The 27,815-nt window shown below is 49.0% G+C and overlaps 1 protein-coding gene across 1 annotated transcript; it reads left to right on the top strand.

Moving 5' to 3' along the window:
- Window positions 1-1,366: 1,366 nt before the first annotated feature.
- On the top strand, window positions 1,367-27,815 carry LOC118085070 (short transient receptor potential channel 2-like). The gene is made up of 13 exons (XM_088668476.1): window positions 1,367-1,501; window positions 5,884-6,576; window positions 7,404-7,616; window positions 8,956-9,120; window positions 10,362-10,536; window positions 12,677-12,877; window positions 15,373-15,535; window positions 17,442-17,534; window positions 19,913-20,105; window positions 21,781-21,908; window positions 22,913-22,982; window positions 24,171-24,303; window positions 26,242-27,815. The coding sequence occupies exons 2-13, from the start codon at window positions 5,965-5,967 to the stop codon at window positions 26,691-26,693; spliced, it is 2,598 nt and encodes an 865-aa protein (XP_088524602.1). The 5' UTR covers window positions 1,367-1,501; window positions 5,884-5,964; the 3' UTR covers window positions 26,694-27,815.

Genomic DNA, 27,815 nt, shown 5'->3' with positions numbered 1-27,815 from the left:
CTTCCAGGTCATGTGGCCAGCATGACAAAGCCGCTTCTGGCAAACCAGAGCAGCACATGGAAACGCCGTTTACCTTCACGCTGTAGCGGTTCCTATTTATCTACTTGCATTTTGACGTGCATACGAACTGCTAGGTTGGCAGGAGCTGGGACCAAGCAACGGGAGCTCACCCCGTCGCGAGGATTCGAACCGCCGTCCTCCTGATCGGCAAGCCCTAGGCTCAGTGGTTTAACCCACAGCACCACCTGGGTCCCTAGGGCAGACATTACTTGGTGCCAATCCAAGGAATTATTCTTAAAGTTGTTTATGTAGCGAAAGGTCGTTGCTTCCTTGGCTCCCTTGCCTGTCTCTCCTGCTTCCAAATCCTAGCTCCTGCTTCAATGCCAGGCTCCTCCTGCCCTTGGGCTCTGGGTGAGAGTCACAGAGTTCTGCACCCTCGCTTTTTAGCCATCCTGCATGATGCCTCCCTGTCTCCTTTCCATTGCAGCACCATTTGCTCTTGGGTGCTTAATAATAATAATAATAATAATAATAATAATAATAATATATTTATACCCTGCCCATCTGGCTAGGTTTCCCCAGCCATTCTGGGTGGCTTCCAACAGAACATTAAAGGCCTTTGCTTTTTGATCAGGTCAGCAACCTTTTCAGCCGTGGGCCTATCCACCCCAGAGATTTGGGACCCATGGGATTCACTGAGAGGGAGAGAAGGCTCAGTGCACTGCAGAGCCAACAAGCATGATGGTGGGGAAATAATAATAATAATAATAATAATGTGGCTGGTTTCCCCAGCCACTGGGCGGCTTCCAACAGAACGTTAAAATACAAAAATCTATTAAACATTAAAAGCTTCCCTAAACAGGGCTGCCTTGAGATGTCTCCTAAAAGTCTGGTGGTAGTTTTTCTCTTTGACATCTGGTGGGAGGGCATTCCACAGGGTAGGTGCCACCACCGAGAAGGCCCTCTGCCTGGTTCCCTGTAACTTGGCTTCTCGCAGGGAGGGAACTGCCAGAAGGCCCTTGGCACTGGACCTCAGAGTCTGGGCAGAACGATGGGGGTGGAGACACTCCTTCCGGTCTACTGGGCCGAGGCCGTTTAGGGCTTTAAAGGTCAGCACCAACACTTTGAATTGTGCTCGGAAACATACTGGGAGCCGGCAGCAATGCAAACCCTGATGTGGCAACAGCTCTTGCTATCTCCCACCCGGATAATGCCTCTCAGGCACCCTGCAGGTCTCTCTGGATAGCAATGGAGCTTCTCCACTTCAGGTGCAGCCGTTTTAGCTTTGTTACCTGGGCCGTTTCCAAGTGACTGTCAGCAAGCTGCCACCGCCCGCCCCCCTTTGCCTTCTTCCTCAACAAGCAGCTTCCCCAGGGGGACTCCTTTTCAAATCCATGTGGCCCTCCTGTGCCAAGGCAACTCCTTGCAAATTCAATCGGCCGCAGCCAAGAGGGGAAGTGGAAATGGCACTCGGAAAGCGAGGGACTTAATTACCGAAGAGGTAATGAGTTAGGGCTCTGGGGAGGCAGGCAGGGAAACCACCTGGGCTGGGTTGGTTCTTTCCACCGCCTTTTGTGACGGGAGCAATTGCAGCAAATAAACATGGCCCCCTAACGCAGCTTTTTGCCAACCGGGTGCCGATGGCACCTGGCTGGCAGGGTGGACATCTGTCCAGAAAAGGTTGCTCTATCTAAGTGCCATCCGGTGGTAGCCCGATATCTGCAGCACTGCTGGCCACAGAGCCAAAAAGGTCTGACTCAAAATCCAGATGTGAGCATCAGTTTCCCTCGCTGTGAAATCTCCAACCATTTTCTCTTCTCTCCATCCCCTTCCTTCCCTTCTGAGAGCTGTGTTACGTTTTTTCATTTCACTTTTAATTTGTATGCTACCTTTCTATATCAGCCAAGGTAGGTTTAAGGTAAAGGGACCCCTGACTGTTAGGTCCAGTCGTGACCGACTCTGGGGTTGCGGCCAGGGCCAGCTCTAGGCCCGCTCCCGGTGGCGGGGGGCGCCAGGCCACCAGGGGCGCGGCTGCGCCCGCTGAGAGGCGCGGCTGAGGCTGCCCCAGGCGTACCTCCGCTGTTCAGCGGCTTCAGGCCACTCTCCGGAGGCGCGCAGGCCTGGGGCCACCTCCGCCGTGCGCAGGGGCGTCGCAATAGGGGGCGGGCAGCACCCCCTGGCCAGGGTCGTTGCCCTACGGCAGGCTGGGTGGCGCAGTACAGCTGCGCCCGCGGCAGCCCACCGCGCTGGGAAACGGGGCGGGGGTGCCGGAGGGATCCAGCGCACCACGGCGCCAGGACGCCGGGCATGCTTAAGACGGCCCTGCTTGCGGCGCTCATCTCGCTTTACTGGCCGAGGGAGCCAGCGTACAGCTTCCAGGTCATGTGGCCAGCATGACTAAGCTGCTTTCTGGCAAACCAGAGCAGCACACGGAAACACCGTTTACCTTCTCGCTGTAGTGGTACCTATTTATCTACTTGCACTTTGACGTGCTTTTGAACTGCTAGGTTGGCAGGAGCTGGGACCGAGCAACGGGAGCTCACCCCGTAGCGGGGATTCGAACCGCCGACCTTCTGATCGGCAAACCCTAAGCTCTGTGGTTTAACCCACAGCGCCACCCGCGTCCCTGAGGCAGGTTTACCACAACAAAATAGACAACAACGATCACACACCTTTCGACAATCTGATCCGATGCAAAAAAAAAGTCATAATAAAAACGTAACTTTAAAATATGCCTAAAGTACCGTAATATTCAATAAACCTTTAGAATAGAATAGTATGTGATAAAATTAACCCTCAGAATATCAGGAAATAGTGATTAAATGGAAATTCACTCTTAACAATTACAATAAATAATTACTAAACTATAACAAATAGAAATAGCAGCAAATCACAGTGCATAAAACACCACAATGCATACAAAAACATGTAAATGGGTCAGTGTGAGATGGGTCAGTGTGAGAGGCTGTTAACCAGAGATAGCTGTGGGCAGGATCCATGCACTGCAGGGGGTTGGACTGGATAACCCTCAAGATCCATTCCAGCTCTAGAATTCTATGAAATTGAGAAACAAAGACAAACTTATAAAATTATTATTATTATTATTATTATTATTATTATTATTTTAAAAATCACTAAAAATTGGAAGGAAGATGGTGGGGGATTTCATGCACACAGAATTACATTTTTAAGAATTACTTTTGGCCTCCAAAGCATTTGATTCCTTGCATTGTGAGCTCCTGGGAGGAGAGATGGTGGAGAACGTGCAGGGTGCCTTCATTGAAACTACAATGGTACCTCTGGTTAAGAACTTAATTCGTTCTGGAGGTCTGTTCTTAACCTGAAACTGCTCTTAACTGGAAGCACCACTTTAGCTAATGGGGCCTCCTGCTGCCGCTGTGCCGCCGGAGTACGATTTTTGTTCTCATCCTGAAGCAAAGTTCTTAACCTGAGGTACCGGTACTATTTCTGGGTTAGTGGAGTTTGTAACCTGAAGCGTCTGTAACCCAAGGTACCACTGTACTACAAATTGTATTGAAACCTATACGGCGGCTCGGGGGAGGGCTTGGGAGACACAGTCAGGACGGGTGCCATTGTCCCGCACCCCCGACGGCCCTTGTGGACACCTGTTTCAGCAGCAATACCCCTCACCCAGCCCCCTGCTCCTGCCTTCATCCGTAAGCCGCGCTGCTTCCAAACCTGCTCCTTCCCAGTGTTGTGAGAATTATAAGGTCTAAGATATAAAATAAATGTACCAGGCAAATACACACACAAATATATAAACCACATGTCTGAAGCAGTACAGGAAAAGTCCTGAAACCATTTTGTTTCTCCCAAATTGACTTCAAATGTTTCTCTGCAAGGACAAAGGAAATGGGGAAACCTCCCCCATTGTCTCTGTGCTCATGAATCCTGACTTAAGGGGTACCTGTGTATGAATAGGTGAGCCTGTGACCTGGATTCAGGAAGTGAGTATTTATCATCACAAAGGAATCGCCAGGCTGCCCAAATAATGCAATCAGTGATCATTCTCAGGTAACCTGGCAGGCAGGTTTTCTGCTGTAGACCGGCCTCTTCCGTGATGTATGTATGATGTATTGGGGTGGTGGTGGTCTTTAGCTAAAAAGGTAAAGGACCCCTGACATTTAAGTCCAGTCGTGACCGACTCTGGGATTGCGGCGCTCATCTCTCATTATTGGCCGAGGGAGCTGGTGTACAGCTTCCAGGTCATGTGGCCAGCATGACTAAGCCGCTTCTGGTGAACCAGAGCAGCACACGGAAACGCCGTTTACCTTCCCGCTGTAGTGGTACCTATTTATCTACTTATCGCAGGGATTCGAACCGCCAACCTTCCGATCGGCAACCCCTAGGCTCAGTGGTTTAGACCACAGCGCCACCCATGGGGGTGGCAATTTCAAAAAGTCTATATAAGGGCTGGCACACTATTGTTCTGGGTCCCTCCTGCCTCCTGAGTGTGGTTGTGAGCACCCTGTTGCAACAGTTAATAAAGGTCATGTTTACCACCTGCTTTGCTTCTCAATATTCTCTGGTTGGCCTCTGTTATTTTCTTCTACCAATAGAGAACCCACAAAAGGACTCTATATGGGCTCTTGGGTCCCCCATAAGGGAAAATGAGCAGGATTTTTTTTCTTATAACACCAGGATCAGAGCCCCTCAGCCAGTGGCACCCCGCAAATCCTGCCTTGCCCTCTTGCCTTAGAGCAGCTCAGCCAATCAATGCAAGAGGCTTCAATGTTCTTCATTGCTCTCAAAATTCTTTAGCAGACTGCAGTGCAGATCCTTTGATCCCCTTGGATATTCTTTTGGGGGGAAGTAACAGGTCTTTAGATTAATAAAGATAAAACCAAACTCTTGGTTAAAAATATGAATGATGAGAGTAAAAACAAATTACAAGATGTATCCGTCTTAAAGGTTGAAAGAAAGGTTAAGTATTTAGGTGTATGGGTAACAGCAAATAATATTCTTCTGAAGAAGTGTGCATGCACACGAAAGCTCATACCAAAATAAAAACTTAGTTGGTCTTTAAGGTGCTACTGAAGGAATTTTTTTAGCAAATAATATAAATTTGTGTAAAGATAATTATTTAAAAACTTGGGAAGATATTAAAAGAAATGTGCAAATCTGGGATAGAATGAATCTTTCACTATTAGGTAGAGTGTACAACTATAAAGATGAATGTATTACCAAGAATCTTATTTTTGTTTCAATCAATTTCTGTGATTGGCAAGACAGATTGTTTCAATGCATGGCAAAAAGATATTTCTAAATATATATGGCAAGGGGAAAAACCAAGAATAAAATATAAAATATTGATAGATGCATAAGAAAGAGGAGGTTTTTCCCTGCTGGATATGAGACTATATTATGAGGCATTTTGTCTTTGTTGATTGAAGCAATAGATAACATTAGAGAATTCACATATTCTATATATTTAAAGAAGATGAAATAAATGAGCAATTTAAGTTACCTATTCCGGCATATTAGACGACTGGGCGTATAAGACGACCACCAACTTTTCCAGTTAAAATATAGAGTTTGGGTTATACTCGCCGTATAAGAAATACGACCCGGCATATAAAACGACCCCTGACTTTTGAGAAGATTGTCCTGGGTTAAAAAGTAGTCTTATACGCAGGAATATACTGTAATTTGGATATGCAGAAGGTATTAAAAATATATTTAAGAAACCGCAGAAAGGTGAAGGAAGTTAAGTTTTGAAATGTCAAAATGATTGTAAAATTAGTGAAATGTATAAAATTAGTGAAATGTATAAAATTAGTGAAATGTAGAAACTTGAAAAGTATAAATAAATAAATGGAAAAAATAAATTGGCCCTTGTTGTCTTTCCATCTACCCCCTTAGCAACCCAATTGGAAAGAAATTGTGAACAAGAAGTTGAAGTTCCCGGAAGGCCTCCTCAACGCCATCCAAGATGGGCAACTGATGAAGGTCCAGCAGCTGCTGCAGGTGAGTGACGGGATCCTGAAGCAGCTGGATGAGGCCGAGGACCGGGCGTGGCGAGAGGCTCTCAACCTGGCTATCCGCACGGGCGGCGAGGACATCACCAAGACGCTGCTGCGCGTTGTCAAGTTTGACTTCCGGCAGATCCACGAGGCCTTGCTGGTTGCTGTGGATACCAACCAGCCCACCGTGGTCAAGCTGCTGCTGGACCGCCTGGACCAGGAGAAAGGCCGCAAGATGGACATCAAGTCCTTCTCCTCGGCCTTGTTTGACAACTCCATCGACAACTCGCGCTTTGCCCCGGGCGTGACGCCCCTCACCTTGGCTTGCGAGAAGGACCTCTACGAAATCGTGGACATGCTCATGAAGAAGGGCCACGCCATCCCGGGGCCGCACAAGGTCTCATGCTCCTGCCTGGAGTGCTCCAACGGCCGCAAGTTCGACCTGCTCAAGTTTTCGCTTTCTCGCATCAACACTTACAAGGGCATCGCCAGCCGGGCACACCTCTCCATCGCCAGCGAAGACGCCATGTTGACGGCCTTCAAGCTCAGCCGAGAGCTCAAGCGCCTCTCCAAGAAGGAGCCCGAATTCAAGGTCTGTCTCTGGCTGCACCCACTGCATAGGTGTCAGGGACTGGACTGAGGAGGAATGGAGGGAGCCCCCACCTGAGCCTTCTCAAGGGCCGGAGGACAGTATTGATTTAGAACAGCGGTTTGCAGAGGGGCATGGTCCAGAGGGGGACAGCTGGGAAATACTGGGTGAGGAACAGCTAGAAGAGGAAACACCAGGAGAGAGACAGCTGGCAGGTTCAGTGTCCTTGGACGGCATTCCTGACCCCCCTTCGCCTGAGGCTAGATGGGCTTTGAGAGTGATAGAACAGAGAGCGCAGCGGCAACAAGCTCAGATTACCCAATGTTGGAGTGACATAGATTAATGCGGGCGGAGGGGGTGAACCTCTACTGGGAGCCACGCCATTTCTAGGGAGATATGCTTTCCTTTGTCGCTTGCTGTGATTATTAAATAAATTGGTAAGAATGCTCCTTTCATTTGATCTGCTTATCTCTGCCACCGAGGGAGCCTGACAGTAGGTCAAGGTAGGGAACATCTACGGCCCTCCAGGTATTGGACCACAACTTCCATCACCCCTGAACATTGGCCATGTGGGCTGGGAGTCCAACAATGTCTGGAGGGCCACTGGTTCCTTAGCTTTTTAATTCCACAACACAATATTCACATCACAAGCCTAATTCTTTTTAGAGAAAGGAGTTGGGGTGGGGATTCCATGCAGACCATGCTATGCATCCAGACAATTCGGATTCTGTGCAGAGAAAAGCCGTTCTCTTCAGAATTGGGGTGCCCTTCCGAGCCAGATCCAGATCCTTCCTTCCTTGATCCTGCCTTGTCCTTGTCCTCCCATCCAGCCTGAGTACCTGGCCCTGGAGCAGCTGTGCCAGGAGTTTGCCTTTGAGCTGCTGGGAATGTGCCGCAACCAAAGCGAGGTGACGGCCGTCTTGAATGACGTTGCGGATTCCTCGAATGACGAGGAAGAGGAGGACCTCGATGACCAGGCCTTTGAGGAGGGGATCCCCAACTTGGCGAGGCTTCGCTTGGCTGTCAACTACAACCAGAAGCGGGTGAGCTTGTCAGAGGAACATGGTCTGGGGGCAGAAGGGAGCAGTTCCGGATTTAAGGCAGTGTGGGCCATTATGCTCATCTGCCTTCAGTAGCAGGAAAGCTCCGCTGGATGAAACACAATTACCTCTGGTATATTTTTTGGGAACCCTGCAACATGTTTAAGTTTTTACTCTGCTAACTATACATTGGAGATCTGCTCTGGATCAAAATTGAGTAGAATTCATGACAGAAATAAGATGTGGGCCACAAATCCAATACATTCAGGATTGGCACTATCCATAATAAATCCAGTTTCAGCAGACTTAACTTAAACTTACAATAATTTATAATAGGAGGAAACCTTAACAGTAAGCAAACTATGTACACAGCGGCGTAACTAGCCCTTCTGGCACCCAGAGTGGCAACCCACTCCGTACAGCGTGTGCGCAGGGCCGTACACGGCGTGCACAGGTTGCCGGTGGCGGCGCTCGAGTGCTGTGATCCTCTGCTTGCGGCTGAGGATCCTGGCGCTGGAGCACCGGCGGCGGCAAACCACAAGCAAGCCACAGACCGAAGTTTTTAAAAAGCCTCGCTCTGCTGCTTGCTTGCTCACCTGCTCGATGCCCGCTTTGCTTCTTCCTGCTGGGGCAGAGGTGAGGCGAGGGGTGGGCCAGGGAAGGGCGTCAGCCGCCGCCGCTGATGCCCCTCTCTAGCACGCCCCTCACCTCCACCCCAGCAGGAAGAAGCAAAGCGTGTGCCGGCCAAGCCAGTGAGTGAGCAGCCAGCCGCCGAGTGAGGCTTTTTACCAGGCGGCGGCTGGCTGCTCACTCGCAGGGGGGACACGCCGAGTGTCACACCCCCTCCAGGGTGGCACCCGGGGCGGGACGCCCCCTACACACCACTTGCTACGCCACTGTATGTGCAGAATAGCACACCACAAGAAAAAGAGATCGAAAGAGAAACTGAAACCCAGGGTCCTTACTTTTATAGTCAGCATGACCTTGACCAGGCATCCCCAAACTTCGGCCCTCCAGATGTTTTGGACTACAATTCCCATCTTCCCCGGCCACTGGTCCTCTTAGCTAGGGATCATGGGAGTTGTAGGCCAAAACATCTGGAGGGCCGCAGTTTGGGAATGCCTGACCTTGACAGAAAGAGATAACAGAACCAGTTTAAGCCCGCTGCACTCAGCTTCTCGGAAGGAATAACCCAAACATCATGCTGAACCTTCTGCTTGTTTATTTCAAACAGAGAAGTTTCCATAACTCTCTTGAATTAATTAGAATAGGAAAGATCTCTGCACATCAGATCAATACTTTCTGCACTAAGAAATGCAAACTGATAATCCCCCCCCTCCAGTTTGTCGCCCACCCCATCTGCCAGCAAGTGCTGTCGTCCATCTGGTGCGGGAGCCTGCAGAGCTGGCGGGGCAGCACCTCGCTCTGGAAGGTCTTCGTCTCCTGTTCCATCTTCATGGGGATGCCTTTCCTGTGCCTCATCTACTACGTGGCCCCAAAATCCAAGGTGAGGGGTTTGTGGCCGGACTCGTTTCTCAGCCTCCACAACAGACAGATCAGCTGGGGGGTCCGTAGTAGAGTACGGTACATTCCCCTGTATATTGCAGGAAGCAAGTTGGTAGATTTGTTTGAATCTCTTTATTGAAGCAATACAATCTGGGCTGTCCAGATTGGGTTTCATCCTGGTAAATCCCCTTTTGTTCCCTCTTAAAAAGAACAAAGACACAACAGTGTTCTTAAAAGTATAACAAAAGTTTACTCACATTCAGTTCACGGTCGGTTCCCTGAAGGCAGGCTATAGCTTGTAGTTACAGAAGAGGGTTTGAGTTCATCCCATTTGGGGATGAGCCCCTGTGCTGCTGGCTGAGAGCCAGCAGATAGCTAGATACATCAGTATCAGAAGGAAGCAGCAAAAGAGAGTAAGGGAAGATGGCTGCGTGACCAGCCCTTTTATGGGGTCTCCCAGGGTCAGGCCCATCTACCTGGTCACACGCAGGGAGAGGAAGCTCCAGACCAGGTGTGACAGGAAGTCCTCCTGGCTTCAGTAACATCCCCTGTGTGTCCAAGTGTTGTACTTGACTGCTTATGTTACATCCCACAGGCCCTTGGTAGGCTGCCCGAATGGGAATGTGGCCCTTGGGTTAAAAAACGTTTCCCCACCCTTACTCTAAGGCAAGGGGGCACAGCTCCAACTGCTCAAGGGGCACAAGGCCTTTGCCATCAGTTCACACAATCCTAGAATGTTGTTACCCAAGTAGGCTTATGGGTGCTTCTCTTAAGCATCTCCCCCTCCATACTTTATGTGTGGAAGGACAAAAAACTGAAGAGCAAGTCATGTGGAGATCTCAGGGCAGGGAGAATGCATTTAAGAAGTGCAAATTTGCAGGTTTGTAACAGAATGTTGCCACATGGCTAGCCGATGATGCAAACTGGTCCTGATTTTTTAAAATATTTTGATGGAACGGACACAGCCTTAGTGATCTAAATCAGCCTTCCTCAATGTGGTGCTCTCCAGATGCTCAATAATAATAATAATAATAATAATAATAATAATAATAATATATTATTTATACCCAGCCACTCTGGGTGGCTTCAAACAAAAGATTAAAAATACATTAAAATTAAAAATACATTAAAATTTAGACTACAATTCCCAAAACACCTGGGGGCATCAGGATTTTTTTGGGGGGGGGACTGGTGTAAAACACTGTGTGCAACTCACTGAGCATTTTCTCATTTCCTCCTCAGTTTGGCAAAATGTTGAAGATCCCCGTGATCAAGTTCCTTCTGCATTCGGCCTCGTATGTCTGGTTCCTGGTCTTCCTTCTGGCAGAGTCGCTGGTGCTGGAGTACAACAACGAGACCTTTTCGGGGCGGAACCAGAACATGTGGGAGACGTCGCTGCACATGATATGGGTGGCAGGTCTGTGCGGCCCACGTCAGACTGGCAGGGGAGGGCAAGGATGTGGGCAGGAGATAATTCTCCACTACCACCCTGAGGGTAACCCGGATACCTCAGTCCCACACTCTGTGTGGGCTTTTATGTGTCGTCCAGGTAAAGAGCTCCACTTAAAAGCAGGGCCAGTGCTAGGGTTTTTTGCGCCCTAGGCGAGATCACCTTCTGGCGCCCCCAGGGGGTGAGAGGGGGAGAGAGAGAGAGAGAATAAGGAAGGGAGGGAGGGAGGAGGGGTGAGAGGGAAATAGCGAGAGAGAGGGAGGGAGGGAAGAGAGAGAGAAGGAAGGGGGAAGGGGGGGAGGGTTGGGTGGGTGGGAGAGAGAGAGAGAGAGAAAGAAGGGGGAGAGAAAAAGAGGGGGGAGGAAGCCGCGAGGGAGGGCTCCGTCTGGGCCGCTTTCCCTCCCCCACCCCACAGTGAGCCAGGGAGAAGGGAGACGCGGCCGCCCGCCCCTGCAAGAGGTGGCGACAGGATCAGCGCCCCGAAAGCGCTCCTTTCGGGGCACTCATCCTGCCGCCGCCTCTCGCAAGAACAGGTTTCCTTCCCCCCCCGGCAGGCTGGCCAGCGCCCCCTCCATTTTGGCGCCCTAGGCAACTGCCCAGTTTGCCTAAATGGACACACCGGCCCTGCTTAAAAGGCTTGTTGTAAAAGGAAAGAGGTCAGCAGACACTGGAAAAAACCTGTGTATCAGTTTCAAGTTGCAAAGGATAGGTCACCACACTAAAGACCCACTTCCTGGATGCCAAGGACGTCCAACTCCCAAGAGACTGCGATCTACTCCCAGAATTTAAAAAATGGCAGTGATCTACCCATGGGGGGGGGCACCCAAAGTTGTTCAGTGTGTGTTTTTTTTAGGGAGGATGCCAAGGTTATTTTGTGTTTTTTTAGGGGGGCTAGGCCATAAATCGCTCACCAAAAAATAAAGCACGCAGCAATAACTCCGTCTTCCATTTTTGCAATCGTGTGCCAATGAAGGACAGAGTGAGGGGGCAGGGCCATATATTCTCCCCCCCCCCCACAGAGGAAAATGACCCTGTGATCGACCGCTATCACTCGGGGATCAACCTGTTGATTGCAGTCAACCGGTTGGACATCCCTGCTGTATGCCATACAGAACAGACCACCTGATGAATATTATTTTAAAAGCCACAGTTTAACAAGCTATGGTTTATAACCAACAAAAAAGAGTTATGGCTTGCCCTCATGGTTTGCTGCCAGGAAACAAGTCATGGATTGGGCTGGGTTCCCACATTTAGGGCTGGGTATTCCCATTCAGACAAACCATCGTTAGTCTGAAGAAGCCGTGGCCTTGGCATTATGGGCAAACAGAGACAAGGAGGGGGCACCGGGTAAGCTTAAGTGGAGAAAAATAGATTGAGAAGAGGCATCAGAGGTTAACAGATGTTCTGCCCCTGGCAGTAGTCCCAGCTGGGTGATGGAGTTCTGGCCAAGTCAGGGACACCAGTTCACATACCACTAGGACCACTTCCAGGTTCAAGAAACAGAGTCAGGTCAGGTTCCAGCAGGGCAAAGTCAGGCAAAAGCAGAGCGTCATCCCAAATAAGCAAAATCAGGCAAGGCAGAGATCAAAACCAAAAAGGCAAAGCAGCAAGGTAGGTTGCCCTCTGGATAGTTTTCAGGGGAGCCTAGACTGGAAGTCGGAGAAGGCAGGCTTGAATGTTGCTTCTGCAGCTGGACAACCCAGGTGGAGCCTCAAAGAGGACTGCACCTTCCTCTGAGCAGCCATCCCTGATGGGCAAAGCCTCTGAAAAAGACACAGCCTGTTTTAGGGGCTCTTGAGGCTGGGTTTCCACTATGGTCTCCAAGCTGGAGTCCTTGGTAGGCAATGTGACTTCTTCAGGCCAGGGAGGGGCTAGCATCACAGACCACCTGGTGCTGGAACTTCTGAGGAGCCCAAGACGTCAAAAGACTAGCTCACAGGGCACGCACTCCTCCTCGCGGCCCAGGATGCCCCCTGAACCCATGGCCTCTTCCCCCAAGGATGGGGAGCCAGAGCCCTGCTGGGCCATGGCTATGAACAGCCAAGGCTGCCATTCCTCCAGCTGTGCCCAGTGGTGGGTTTTTATTCCCTGTGCTTTTCTCCTCCAGGTTTCTTCTGGTTTGAGTGCAAAGAGGTTTGGATCGAGGGCTTCCGCAGCTACCTCTTGGACTGGTGGAACTTCCTGGACATCGTCATGCTCAGCATGTACCTGGCCTCCTTTGTCCTCAGGCTCCTGATCTTCTTCCAGGGCCGTGTTTTCTGTCTGGATAACAAAGAGTCTGCAGAGTGCCGTTACTACACGGAAGCGGGTGAGCAGCTCCCACAAGCTGGGATCTCTTTCCTTCTTCTGCATTGGGCACTGGCTCCGTAGGTGCATTGGCTTGTGAGTTTGATAGAACATCAGTTAGTTAGTTAGTTAGTTAAGAATAATACCTGGCTTTCTCTCTGACATGGTGCTGGAGGCAGGGAGGCGCTGAGTCCAAAAGCACCTCGCCTGTCGGTAACCCTCCAACGCTGCCAGTATGAAGCAGCGGTTCTTCTGTTCATTAAGAATTTAATCAGGACTAGCTGGCCCTGCACGCGTTGCTGTGCGTTAATCTGTCAAATGGAGGTTAATAGGCCCCCTTCAGATCCCCCTGAGCCTCAGAGTCCCCCTGTTTTACAGGATCTTGTGGCAGAGGCGGGGTTTGTGGGTGTGGCGCGTTGTTGTGGCTAATCCATGTGACTGCCCCCATGTGTCCCAATCCATGATCTATTCTGTTTGTCCCCCCCCTCTCCGTGACCGGCGTATGTCATGACGTTTTGAAGGATGGTATTTATTTTTGTATTGTGGTTATTTTGGGGAGGGGGGTTTGGTGGGGGGTAGTGGTGCCAAATTTTAAAGTAAAAACCGCTTGCCATGCCCCCAAGTGCATTGCTGTGGGTTTTCCCCCCGGGCCTAGTGGGGGCCTGGCAGGGGCCTACATAAACAAAGGCCGTGCTGCGGCCTGCAATCCATGCGCTTGCCCTCTCCCCCCCCAACGACAATTCCCATCTTCCCTGACCACTGGTCCTGCTAGCTAGGAATCATGGGAGTTGTAGGCCAAAACATCTCAAGGGCCGCAGTTTGGGGATGCCTGGTATAAAGCCTCAGTTTAAAGGGGCATGACTGCCCTTAATTAAAATGGCCGCCGGAGCCTCGCATGTGACACAACGCCCGCTAAATTTTAAAGTAAAAACCCCTTGCCGTGCCCCCAAGTGCGTTGCGGTGGGTTATCCCCCCCGGGCCTAGTGGGGGCCTGGGGGCCTGGCAGGGGCCTACATAAAACAAAGGCCGTGCTGCGACCTGCGATCCGGGCACTCGCCCTCTTCCCCTTCTCCCGGGCCTAGTGGGGGCCTAGCAGCCTGGCAGGGCCTAGGAGTCTGATAATGGCCGCCTGGGTGGTTTCAGTTGCTTGGTTGATGATGTCATTATTTGGTTTGTGGGTGTGGCTTAGATTTCACAGGAAGGGAGGGGGTGGAGGAGGGTATAACGCCACTTGAGGGCACTGTTTGACTTGGTGGAAAACCAGGTCTATACCTGCCCAGGTGTGTAATTTGAGGGATTTTTGTCCCCAACAACGCTCGGGAAGTGGCCTGGATCGTTGTGTGAAAATTTCAGGACGATCGGTCAAGTGGTTACGGAGAAAAGTGGAACACGCAGTTTCACGATTTTTACATTTTTATATATATAGATGAATGTACAGACACGTGCTGGTAATGATGGGACAAGATAAAAAACTGCTGAACTGAAAAGCTACAAGGCCGTACAGATTTAAATCGGAAAGAAGACCTCATTCGATCTAAAGGACAGTAGGGGGGGAGCCAATGGCTTTATTAATGACTTGGCAACCCCCTGAGAATACTAATACTACTACTACTACTAATAATAATAATAATAAATACAGCAAGTGAAGGGAGTTGGGAGTATAGATATGGATTGCAATGACAAACGGAATGTGAGGAAAATATAATAGTAATAGTTTTAGGCATAAAGGATCAGTTGATCCCTTAAATTAATAAGGGGTCAATAATTAATGGATTAAATAAACTGCTAAAGATGATATATAATGAAATTCAGAAGGAGGGGTTTGAAGGAAGTCACCCAATGTTGTTACTTAAAACTAGGTTTTTGTGAGAAACACCTCTGTCTTATTTGTTTTGTTTGTTTGTTTGTATTTTGGTATTGTTTTTTTATATAAAATGAATAAAAATTATTATTTTTTTAAAAAAGGATCAGTTGATTGAAACTAATACCTCACACAGGAAGAAGAAAGGAGAACTTCACTAGAGAACTTATAAATTATTTAATGTGTTAATACGAATTGAAGTTAAATCATTGTAGCTCTGGTGTAAGGGGTTTTATCAAGACTGGATTATAATTGGACTGAGCAATAGTTTGGAAGCAGAATTAAAGGGAATTAGTAGACCTTGAAGCCCAGCGCACGAGGGGCCACATAAATTTTATAATTGGCTATGTGGTTGATTTGTATTTGAATTGGCATTGTAATTTGGTTAATTGAAAATGGATAAAAATTATTTAATATAATAATAATAATAAATAGACTGGGTCTGGTGGGAGTTCAGAATGTCTGGAGGGTCCCAGCTTGCGGAAGACAGCCTTTAGAATGTAAAGACTTCAGGCATGGATACTGGAAAGGGCAGGGAAGGGCTTTGACTGACAGAAACCTTGCCCCATAGAGAAGTGACTTGCCTAATGTCCGCCACACACCCAGCGCAGGTGCCCCTTGCTTCCCTCTGATCCTTCCTCCGCTTTCTGACCCAGAACGTCGGGAGTGGCACACCGAAGACCCCCAGTTCATCGCCGAGGTGCTGTTTGCCGTGACCAGCATGCTGAGTTTCACCCGCCTGGCTTCCATCCTGCCCGCCCACGAAACCTTGGGGACCCTGCAGATCTCCATTGGCAAGATGATCGACGACATGATCAGGTTTTTTGGGGCGGGTGGGGGAATCAGGAGCTTTCCAGAGTCTGCCTCACGAGAGTGGTGCATGGTCTAGTTATCTGTCGCTTGGACTACTGCAATGCGCTCTACGTGGGGCTACCTTTGAAGGTGACCCGGAAACTACAACTAATCCAGAATGTGGCAGTTAGATTGGCGACTGGGAGCAGCAGCTGAGACCACATAACACTGGCCTTGAAATACCTACACTGGCTCCCAGTACTTTTTCGAGCACAATTCAAAGTGTTGGTGCTGACCTTGAAAGCCCTAAATGGTCTTGGTCCAGTATACCTGAAGGAGTGTCTCCACCCCCATCATTCTGCCCGGACACTGAGGTCCAGTGCCAAGGGCCTTCTGGCGGTTCCCTCGCTGCAAGAAGCCAAGTTACAGGGAACCAGGTAAAGGGCCTTCTCGGTAGTGGCACCCGCCCTGTGGAACGCCCTCCCACCAAATGTCAAAGAGATAAACAACTACCATACTTTTAGAAGACATCTGAAGGCAGCCATGTTTAGGGAAGCTTTTAATGTTTAATAGATTATTGTACAGTGGTACCTCGGTTTATGAACACAATTGGTTCCGGAAGTCTGTTCATAAACTGAAGCATTCATAAACTGAAGCGAACTTTCCCATTGAAAGTAATGGAAAGTGGATTAATCTGTTCCAGACGGTCCCGCGGGGTACTTAAACTGAAGCGTTCATAAACTGAAGCGAACTTTCCCATTAAAAGTAATGGAAAGTGGATTAATCCGTTTCAGATGGGTCCGCGGAGTACTTAAACTGAAGCGTTCATAAACTGAAGCATGGGTGTAATTGGTTCCGGAAGTCTGTTCATAAACTGAAGCGTTCATAAACTGAAGCGAACTTTCCCATTGAAAGTAATGGGAAGTGAATTAATCCGTTCCAGATGGGTCCGCGGTGTTCATAAACCGACAATTCATAAACCGAGGTGTTCATAAACCGAGGTTCCACTGTATTTTAATGTTCTGTTGGAAGCTGCCTAGAGTGGCTGGGGAAACCAGGCTTATTATTATTATTATTATTATTATTATTATTATTATTATTATTATTATTTCCCCACCATCATGCTTGTTGGCTATGCAGTACACTGAGCCTTCTCTCCCTCTCAGTGAATCCGATGTGTCCCAAATCTCAGGGTCACCACCTCTCTTCTTGGCCCTTGAATGTGGTCCCGATATGGGACATGACTAGTTCTTGTCTTAAAGCGGAGACCTGTTTTGGCAAGGAGGCCAGAGTTGAAAATACTGCAGAAATTGGAGTTTTCTTGGTGAAAACAGGAAATCAAATGGAAAGGTTCCAAGAACTCGGGCCAGGAAGGAGATTAATTATGAATTCTTCAAACTGTTTTTTGCTTAGGGTAATGAGACAAATTCCTGTTGAAATGATTTTCAAATCCAGGACAAGACCCTGTTTCGTTTATTCTTCATCAGCTATAGTTTCATGGTCAAAGTGTACCAATTGTGTTTGCCAGAGTAGCAAGCACAAGCCCAGCTGGCAGGAATGGGGCAGCAGCCTCTTTTCCGTGTCCTGAGATGGTTGCCCCGAATGACACAGATGACCCCAAATATATGAAAGACCACCTCCTTCCCTGCCGTTAAGATGGGCAGAGAGGCCCCTCTTGGTAGTTCCACTGCCCTGAGAAGTTTGGCAGCCTTATCTGGGGAAGACTACCCCAGGGAATTCCTTCCCCATAGAGCTGTGTCCAGTATCATCATTTAATAGCCTCCATCATATGCTAAAGGCACACCTCTTCACTTGGCCCGGGGACATCTGAGATGCATATTTTAAACCCACTCCATCTTCTTGACTTTGTTTTAGATGGTTTAAAGTCTTTTTATTAGCTTTTTTGGTTCCTTATGCTTCTTCCCCTCTCCAGGTTCATGTTCATCATGATGATCATCCTGACCGCGTTCTTGTGTGGGATGAACAACATCTACGTCCACTACCAAGAGTCTGAGAAGCTGGGGAGGTATGCCAACCTGCTTGTACTTCCTACAGAAAGCACAGAAATCAGCTCACACAAAATCAATATGCAGTCGTAGATCGGAAGTTGAACAGCTTAGTTCCCAAACGTTTTGGCTCCCGAACGCCGCAACCCCAGAAGTGACTGTTTCGGTTTGCAAACTATTTTTGGAAGCCGAATGCCCGACGGAGCTTCCTGCAGCTAATCGGAAGCCGCAGTTTGGTTTTCAAACGTTTTGGAAGTCGAACGGACTTCCGGAACGGATTCCGTTTGATTTCCAAGGTACGACTGTAGTACGAAAAACAAGGTTGGCTGGAGTCCTGCTTTTTTTTGGTCTCAGGAGAAAACCCAGAACCAAATGTCAGCGCAACCACCAGGTGCAAATCCTTACCTTCCAAGACCCGGACTGCAGAATCCGGGACCGGCAGGCGTGTGACCCCGGAAGTTGCGTCGACGCAACTTCTGGTGTCGCTCCGCCCATCTATGGGCACCAATAATGGCCGCCGCCGACACCGGAAGTCGCGTCTATGCACTTCCAGACATGCGTAGATGCAACTTTTGAAGCCGCCAGCGGCCATTTTTGGTGCCCATAGAAGGGCAAATCGGAAAGAAAAAAATGGCTGCCGGCAGGAGAAAATAATGGAAAAAAATGGGAGACGAAGTGATACGGGGGACCACCGGGAAAAGGTAAGTAAAAACGGGGGTTTCCCGGGGAAAACGGGGTACTTGGCAGCTATGTGCAAATCGCAAAACTTTGCCAGAGGAAACTGGTGAATCACCTGTGGGTGTCCCCCAGGCTATTAGTATTTTGTGAGAAGGATTCAAGCATGTGTTGGAACGTTAGGTTTGCAGAATTAAAATGAATTAAGGAGTTCTGTTGTTCTAGTGTGACAAATCCACAGTCTGGAATGTGATAGCAGAATGCATTGAAACATGTGGGGTGAATGAATGATGAACAGGAAGACATGTAAACACCCTACAAGCAAATCGGGGGGCTCCTTCTCCTATAGGCATGCCATAATCAAACAAAAAGGAGCGCTCAGCAAAGACTGGATTTACTAATCAAACTTCCGCATAAGCTTTGAGCAAGTCGATCAGGATGCTTGTTGAATGAATGTTGAATAAAGAGGTTTCTGAAGGTTATAAGAAAAAAAAAACCTGCTCCTTTTCCCTTATGGCAGGGGTGGCCAACTCCCAAGAGACTGCGATCTACTCACAGAGCTAAAAACTGACAGTGATCTACCCCCTTTTGGGGGGTTCAGGTCAAAGTTGTTGTTGAGCTTTTTTTAAGGAGGGAGAGAGCCACATTTGGGGGGGGGGCAGGGCCAAAATGTTGAGCTTTTTTTAGAGGAGCCAAACTTGTTGAGCTTCTTTGGGGGGAGCCGGTGATCTACCAGTAATCTACCACAGGCATTCAGTGATCTACTGGTAGATCACGATCTACCTGTTGGACGTGCCTGCCTTATGGGATACCCGAGAGCCCATATAGAGTCCTTTTGTAGGTTCCCTATCAGTAGGAGAAAATAACAGCGGCCAACCAGAGAATATTGAGAAGCAAAGCAGCTAGTAAGCCTGATTTTTATTAAACTGTTGCAACAGAGTCCCCACTCACCACACGCAGGAGGGACGAAGAACCCAGAACATTGGTGTGCAAGCTCTTATATAGAGACATTTGAAATTGCCCACCCTAGAGCCCAAGACCACCCCCCATACATACATCACAGAAGGGGCAGTCTACAACAGAATCCTGTCTGACACGGAAACAGTTGATTGGTTTACCTGGCTGTTAATGGGTTTACCAGGAAAGCCTGGCTATTCCTTTGTGATGATAACTACTGGTACTTAATTCCAGAGCCCAAGTCACAGGCTCGCCCTATTCATATCTTAAATGTGCCCAGAGTGCTTTGTGCTTTGTGAGCACAGAAACAAGGGGGAGGTTTTTCCTCATTTCCTCCCTCTTTGCAGAGAAACATTTGAGGTCAGTTTGGGAGAGGCAAAATGGTTTCGGGACTTTTTCCTGTACGGTACTGTTGTCAGACATGTGGTCTATATATAGGCTATATATAAGACCTTAAAATTCTTATAGCACTGAAGGTGTCTTACTAGTACCTGGGAGAGCAGGGTTCAAATCCCCACTCACCTATGAGCAGTTTATGACAGCCATGAAGCTCACAGGGGGACCCTGAGCCAGCCACTCCCTCTCAGCCTCATCTACGTTACAGGGTCGTTGTGGGGATCAAATGAGAGGGTGCCCCACGAATGCCACCTTGGGTTCCTTGGAGGAATAAATGCAGCAAACAAGCAGCCCTGTAGGGAGGAGGCACCCTTGACTCGACCCTTCCCCCCCCCAGCTGTTTCAGCTTGCCATCCCTTCTCCCATGCAGCTTCAACGAGACGTTCCAGTTCCTCTTCTGGACCATGCTTGGGATGGAAGAACACGATGTGGTGGACATGCCCCAGTTCCTCATGGCTCAGCTGGTGGGGAGGGTGCTGTATGGGGTCTTCACCATCGTCATGGTGGTCGTCCTCCTCAACATGCTCATTGCCATGATCACCAACTGCTTCCAGAAAATTGAGGTGAGTGCTGCCGCCGGGGGTGTGGGGGTGATTGGGGAGAGGTGGCCTTTAAGGTGCACTGGAACGGGACTGGGGTGCGCAAAGGGAGAGGCTAATAATAATAATAATAATTATTATTATTATTATTTATTATTTATACCCCACCCATCCGGCTGGGTTTCCCCAGCCACTCTGGGCGGCTTCCAACTGAATATTAAAAACTGTACAGCATCAAACATTAAAAACCTCCCTAAACGGGGCCGCCTTCAGTTGTCTTCTAAAAGTAAAATAATTGCTTATTGCCTTGACATCTGCTGGGAGAGCATTCCACAGGGCGGGTGCCACTACCGAGAAGGCCCTCTGCCTGGTTCCCTGTAACCTCACCTCTCGCAATGAGGGAACCACCAGAAGGCCCTCGGTGCTGGATCTCAGTGTCTGGGCAGAACGATGGGGGTGGAGATGCTCCTTCAGGTATACATGACCTAGGCCGTTTAGGGCTTTCAAGGTCAGTACCAACACTTTGAATTGTGCTCGGAAACGTACTGGGAGCCAGTGGTGCATGCTCTAGTTATCTCCCGCTTGGACTACTGCAATGCGCTCTGTGTGGGGCTACCTTTGAAGGTGACTCGGAAACTACAACTAATCCAGAATGCGGCAGCTAGACTGGTGACTGGGAGCGGCCGCCAAGACCACATAACACCGGTCTTGAAAGATCTACATTGGCTCCCAGTACGTTTCCGAGCACAATTCAAAGTGTTGGTGCTGACCTTTAAAACCCTAAATGGCCTCGGTCCAGTATACCTGAAGGGGCGTCTCCACCTCCATCGTTCTGCCCGGACACTGAGGTCCAGCACCGAGGGCCTTCTGGCAGTTTCCTCGTTGCAAGAAGCCAAGTTGCAGGGAATTAGGCAGAGGGTCTTCTCGGTGGTGGTGCCTGCCCTGTGGAACGCCCTCCCAACAGATGTCAAAGAGGAAAACAACTACCAGGCTTTTAGAAGACATCTGAAGGCAGCCCTGTTCAGGGAGGCTTTTAATGTTTAATAGATTGTTGTGTTTTATTCTTCTGTTGGAAGCCGCCCAGAGTGGCTGGGGAGACCCGGCCAGATGGGCGGGGTATAAATAAATAAATAAATAAATAATAATAATAATAATAATAATAATAATAATAATAATTCCACTGCTGAGAGCCATGCTAATTTCCAATTTGCTGCTGGGCCAGTTTCAAAGTACTTGCATTAATTCACAAAGCCCTAAACAACTTGGGCCAAAAATGGCTTTAGATCCTCTGATGAGTTTAATGGTTCCCCGCAACCCTCTTGACATTTGGTTGGCCATCACTTTAGTGCCCTGTGGAACTCCCTGCCAGTAGAGGTTCACCAGAAACCAGCTCTGCTATATTTCAGATGTTTTTGGTTTTTCAAAAACTATATAGTTTGGCAGATATTTGTGACAGGAACTTTTTGTGTGGAACCGACCAGCATTTATTGATATTGTTAGTTATGTTTTTAGGGACACCTTAGCTTCTTCTATTCTCATATTCCTGAGGGCGAGCACTGTCTTGTTTCTTGATAGTTCTATTGGTCTTCTGTAAGATCCTCTGGGAGATTTTTGTGGGGCTGAAGATCAGGGCAAAGATAGATAAATAAAGAGCACTCCTCATATTTACTTGCCGCCTCTTCTCTCCTGTGCTCTTCAGAACGATGCCGACGTGGAGTGGAAGTTTGCCCGCTCCAAGCTCTACTTGTCTTTCTTCAGGGAAGGCTTGACACTGCCAGTGCCCTTCAACATCATCCCGTCACCAAAGTCCATCTTCTACGTCGTCAGGTAATTTGTCAGGCTGCTCCTGAGACCCTTGAGGTGGGGAGGGTCTGATTTGTTGTTTAGTCATGTCCAACTCTTCATGACCCCATGGACCAGAGCACGCCAAGCACTCCTGTCTTCCACTGCATCCCGCAGTTTGGTCAGTTTGGTCTGATAGTTCTGTGTTAAACTTAGCCCTTGGCAGCAGAGCACTGGTTTAAGGATTGGCAGACTCCCTGTGTGCCCCCCTATCTGCAAAACTCTTGCTTTTACAAGCACTGTGCGCCTTCTGCAGTTGCCAGAAACCAGTCCTTGAATGTGACAGCCCATAATAGCAGGGCACCATCATTGCATTATTTTTGGAACGTACCCCAAACTTTCCCCCTCCTAGTCAAGCCTATTCAGTCATGTTATTTTAAAATGAACTTTTATTGTGTGTAATGCTTTCAAGATCCTTTGCCCTTTTATTTTTTTATTTTTGGAGTGGGGCGTATTGGGTTACTGTTTTTATTTTTATTGGGTATTTTGTGGTTTTATATCTTGGTTTTATTCTGTGAACTGACCTGAGACCCCCAGGCAGAGGTGTAGCAAGCCCAGGTGGCACCCGGTGCGGTTTTTTTTTGGTCACACCCCTCCCCCCCCACGCGGCTCTGGCTCTAGTAAAAAGTGAAAAACATGAATTGCAAAAAAACTAGAGCTTACAGAACAAAACCAACTTCAGATAGGAAATCAGCATTGAAAGAACATATAAGAACAGTTGAAAAATCTCATGCAAAAGAAAAAAAATGTTCCCCAGTGGGGGGCGCCAAGTATGTTTTTAACCCTGGCTTCTATTGGAATATCTTAATGAATAGTTTCTCTTTTGCAAAACAGGATCTCCCCCCCCCCCCGATAAACAGTATGTAAATTTTGTTATAATAATAATAATAATAATAATAATAATAATAATAATAATAATAATAAACATTACCGTCTGCCTTGTTCACGGGCCTCTCAGCTCACCTCTTGCCTACCCCATCTTCTCCCAGGGGCCTCTTCCGCTTCCTGTGCTGTTACAAACCAAAGCGCCAGCAGAAATACCCCCCCATCACAACCATTGTAAGTTCCCTTTGTGTCTGTTTCACGGGTGTGTTCCTTGCACCGAGGACTCTGCTTGCTGTGGGCTGTGTCACGCTCTCTTCCTCAACTTTTGGGGAGATTGGGGGAGACATACAATCCTTCTGCCCACTCCCCGCCCCATGAGTGCCTCTTGGCAGTAGGAGTTGAGAGGGGGGTGTCTTGCGTCTCTGAAGACATCACAGGCGGCAATGGACCTTGGGTTCGGGTGGCTTACCTGACCTCCCAGCGGTGGACTCACCTCCCCGCTGCTCACGAGGAAGGATATGAAAGGGTTAAAGTGTTGGGGAGGTTGGCGCTGTGTCGGGGAGGGGGGGTGAGCTTGCACAGGAAAGACCTCCCCATTGCCTTGCATCTCCCACTCTCCCTCCCAGTATACAGCAGCAACTCTGTTGCCCGGAGGTCAGACCTCTGTAACTCCCCCCCCCACTCCTCCACAAACTACCTATTGGGCCCCTTTCCCTCCATTCAGTGACATTTATGAAAAACTGTTGCATCAATTAAAAATTAGTTTATGGGCCAAGTTGCTTCTGTGCTGCACCAACAAGCCTGTGCATTCCTAGGGCCATAATGTCCTGCCGTCTTCTGATTTTCAAATTACTGCATCTGTTTGCTTTTCAACTAATTATTTCAGAGGCCATGCCTCTCTGGGCACCCTGAAGCATGTGCAGAGTGCTTTGCAGCCACAACCGCCAGCCCCCTGCCTTCTAGCCCAGTGTTTCTCAACCTCTTTTGGGCCACGGCACACTTGTTCCGTGAAAAAAATCACGAGGCACACCACCATTAAAAAAGTTAACAAATTTAACTCTGTGCCGCCCTATATTATAATTATGACTGTAAGAAACACTTGCCAAATATTGCTTTCCGGCGGGTTAGCGACGTGTATTGGCGGCCGCCAGGCTCGTTTGCACTGAGCTTTGGGAAAGAGGAGGAGAAATATTGCTTTCCGGCGGGTTAGTGATGGATATTGGCGGCCGCCAGGCACGTGACAATGCAAATCGCCCTTCTCGGCGCCAGCCAGCGTCTCGCGGCACACTAGTGTGCCACGGAACAGTGGTTGAGAAATGCTGTTCTAGCCTCCAGATGCAAGCCTGGAGGTGTGACCCCTCCTGCCATGTCTTGTTTGGGAACCCTGCCAGCCCCCTGACTCTGCCCTTCTGCCCCCCCCAGTCTAACCCCTGCATGGAGGAGGGTGGCCAGCGTACGGAGAGCCGCGCTGCCTACCGGCGCCAAGTGCTCAAGGCTCTGGTGCAGCGCTACATCGACACAGCCCGGCGGGAGTTTGAGGAGAGCCGCAGGAAAGGTAAGCAGTGTTGCCTCGGAAGGGGGGATCCTGATGGGTGGCCAGGCCCAGAAGGTCTTGCCCACCACCCTCCCTGCCAGATGTCTGCAACCAGGTGCCCTTAGCTGTCTCAACCACAGCTCCATCAGCCCCAGCCAGCTCTGATGTAGAATGCAACAAAAACTGAAATAATGGGCTAACGCTGCCAATTTCTTCAAAAGTCCAATACAATACAAGCAGCACGCAAGGGCACAAGATTCAATCAAGTTTCAATCAAGTATTATTAGTACAAAAAGAAAACAATAAGAGAACCATATACAAGTGCTGACACAGAAGCCAAAACCAAACGTCAAGCAGATAGCATATACAAATAAATACCGAAAGGCAAACCAGTCTTTATGGTCTTTGAGGCTATGTAGTGGTCAGCAAAGTGGCAGCAGGTCAAACGAGGTGTCAATGGTAGACAGGCTGCCGGCATTTTTCGCCTGTTTCGCCCATATGACGGGCTTCTTCAGTAGTTTCTCCTTCTGCTTTCAGTTATGTTTAATGCATTCAAATTCGTATGGAACCACTTATCTTGGCACTAAGCTCAAACTAAGAAATCTCTGAATATAAGAAATTGAATATGTAAATGTATCAAAGCCGCATGAGAGAACCTTTTGAAAAAGAACTTGAGCATTGTGGCCTAAGCCAAGATAAGTGGTTTCAGTCAGAAACGGCAGGTTCAGGTTGCACATTTAGAGCTGATTGGGCGCTCTCGTGCGACAAACCCGCTTCCCCAAATGTTCATTCTTTTTGCCCTAAGGAACGTAATGGGATAACGCCCTGGAAAATGTGGGGTGGTGCTCACTTTGACGTAGCAGCATCTAACCTTCCTGCAAGCAAATCTGAATGAAGGCTCAGTAGACAATCCCTACAGGCTAGTGCTCCTCATGAAGGCGCTGTCTCCAAAGCCTAGAGGAGGGGAAGCAGTAGGATTGCTAAGTGACTAGAATTTCCATGGCGCCTAGGCAGAATCTCATCCCCACGAGGGCTCCATCTTTTGTGTCCTTTTTGTGGGAATGTTCAGGGTGGCAGGAGAGGATATATTGTTTATTAATATCCTTCCTAACTTGCGCTAGCAAGTTCCTTTACTTAGCAGAGTTACGTTCCCCTTTTTACATGCACAGCAGATACCTGGTTGCAGGCTCGTGTGAGCCTCTGACTATTATACAATTCAATCTGTCTCAGATTGAATTGTACGCTCCTGGTAAATTCCCTTGAATCCCTCTCAAAAGAATAAAGGCGCCAGTGGGCGACACTGCATGCTCTGCTACCGGGGGCGGAGAGCAGGCGGGGGTGTGGCTGGCGCCCCTGAGGGCATGGCACGCATCCCGGGGTGTGGTACGCCACCTGTGAGGGCGTGATGCACGTTCTGGGGGCATGACGTGCTGCTTGTGGGGGCGTGGCACCCGGTGCGCATGCAGGGGTGCTGCATGTGTTGGGGGTGCGCGCCGCGATGGCACCCTACTGGAATAGTGGTGCAGGGGTTTGTCCGCTCCCTCCGCACCCCCTTCCTCCGCCAGTGAAAGATGTGGCAATCTTATTCAAAGTCAATAAAAGAAGTTTACTCACATCAGTTCACAGTTGGAGTCCTGAAGGCAGGCTTAGTTGCAAATATGTACATGTGGATCTACCCCATATGGGGGGAATAATCCCAGTGCTTCTGCTAGCTGAGAGCTGGCAGAGCAGTCCTAGCTAGAAGCTGGTCAAACGAAGGAGGAAGTCAAAAAGAGAGAGGTGTGCTGCGTGACTCGTCCTTTTGTTACCTGGACAGGTAAGGTCACATCCACCTTCTGTCACATGCAAAAGGAAGGATGTTCCAGCCAGGAGGAACAGGAAGTTTCGACTGGCTGGACCAAACATTCCCTCGTATGTCCTCTCTAGCATTTCAAGGAGTGTTGGACTTTTTGCCCGCAGATCTGGGGAACCGCCTGACGGAGCTGAACAAGTCTGTGGTGCGCCTCCTCTCCGACATGAAGCAGCTGCGCCACACCGTGGCCGACAACGGCATGGCGGACAACCCCTTGAACGGGACCAGTGTCCTGCACAAGTACATCATGAAGGTGCGCAGCAGCTTCCAGAGCTACGATAATGAGGCAGGCGGCTCTAAGCAGGGGCCCCCCACGGACACCGCCTTGCCCCAGGATGGGGCCATTGCTGAAGAGGACGCAACACCGTTGCCTCAGGAACCCTCTGAGGGACAACAGGCGGAAGCTGAGGAAGGGCCGCCCCAGGGGGAAGCTGAGGAGAGACAGCCTGGGGTGGAGGCTGAGGAGAGGCCGCTGGAGGTGGAAGCTGAGGAGAGGCCACCCCAGGTGGAAGTAGAGGTGGCAATCGAAGAGAACCCTGTAGGAGAACCAGAGACTTGACCTACCTTCTCTCCAAAGACAAGTGATCTGTCCCATTCTCAGCCGGGATCCGCTGTAGAGTTCAGGGGGGCGTTTACTTAGCAGCCTAGGGGGAAGTCATGCTTGTAGTGTTTGCCCCATTTCTGACATGTCCGAGGGGCAACACAGTGTCTTTTCTTAAGCCAACATCCTTTGCCAAGCGAGAGAATGCGTATTTCATTCATCTGGCACAAGGGCTCTTTACTGAGCAGAATGGGAAGGCTGTGAAGAGCTACTTTATAAATAAAAATATATTTTAAAAAGCTGGACTCCTGCTATTGGCATTTTACCAAACCTTCAACCCACTTTGAATTCTGTTCTGCTTAAGATTTGACGTGGAGGTCAGTAGGATTCCACTAGGCCACAGTAAACGACTGCCCCCAGTATCTGGGGTGCAAACATCTTGGTCGAGGTGGTGGTGAAATAATAATAATAATAATAATAATAATAATAATAATAATAATAATAATTTATTCATACCCCGCCCACCTGACTGGTTTTCCCCAGCCACTCTGGGCGGCTTCCAACAGAAATATTAAAATACACTAAGATTAAAAGCTTCCCTAAACAGGGCTGCCTTCAGATGTCCTCTAAAAGTCTGGTAGTTGTTTTTCTCTTTGACATCTGGGCGTTCCACAGGGCGTTCCACAGGGCGGGTGCCACTACCGAGAAGGCCCTCTGCCTGGTTCCCTGTAACTTGGCTTCTCACAGCGAGGGAACCGCCAGAAGGCCCTTGGCGCTGGACCTCAGAAATGGAGGAAGCCTACCCAGGATGAGGTTAGAAACAGCGCTGTGAAGACGGGAAGGGAGGTGGCAGTTGTAAAACACCAGTCCTACTCTGGCAGTCCCTGACTGTCCTCCACAAGCCAGCAACCGGAGAGTTGGAGAGATTCCTTGACTGCCACAAAGTGCTTTTAGGCCTCATTGGGGCCAGAAGTCCCCCAAACAGTCACTAAGAGGAGCACCTCCCCCCAAAAAAGTTGTACTACAATAACTGCATGTTCGTGTGCAGATTATGCAGTGTGTGTGTATCCAGCTTCTTTACATTAAATTTATTAATCAAGTAATCAAGGATGTTATTAACTAAACTTAATAAATATGCTA

Source organism: Zootoca vivipara, chromosome 4, assembly GCF_965207765.1.
Source record: "Zootoca vivipara chromosome 4, rZooViv2.hap1.1, whole genome shotgun sequence".
NCBI lineage: Eukaryota > Metazoa > Chordata > Lepidosauria > Squamata > Lacertidae > Zootoca > Zootoca vivipara.
The sequence above is the reverse complement of the archived record's forward strand: the minus strand, read 5'-3'. Positions and strand labels throughout refer to the sequence as shown.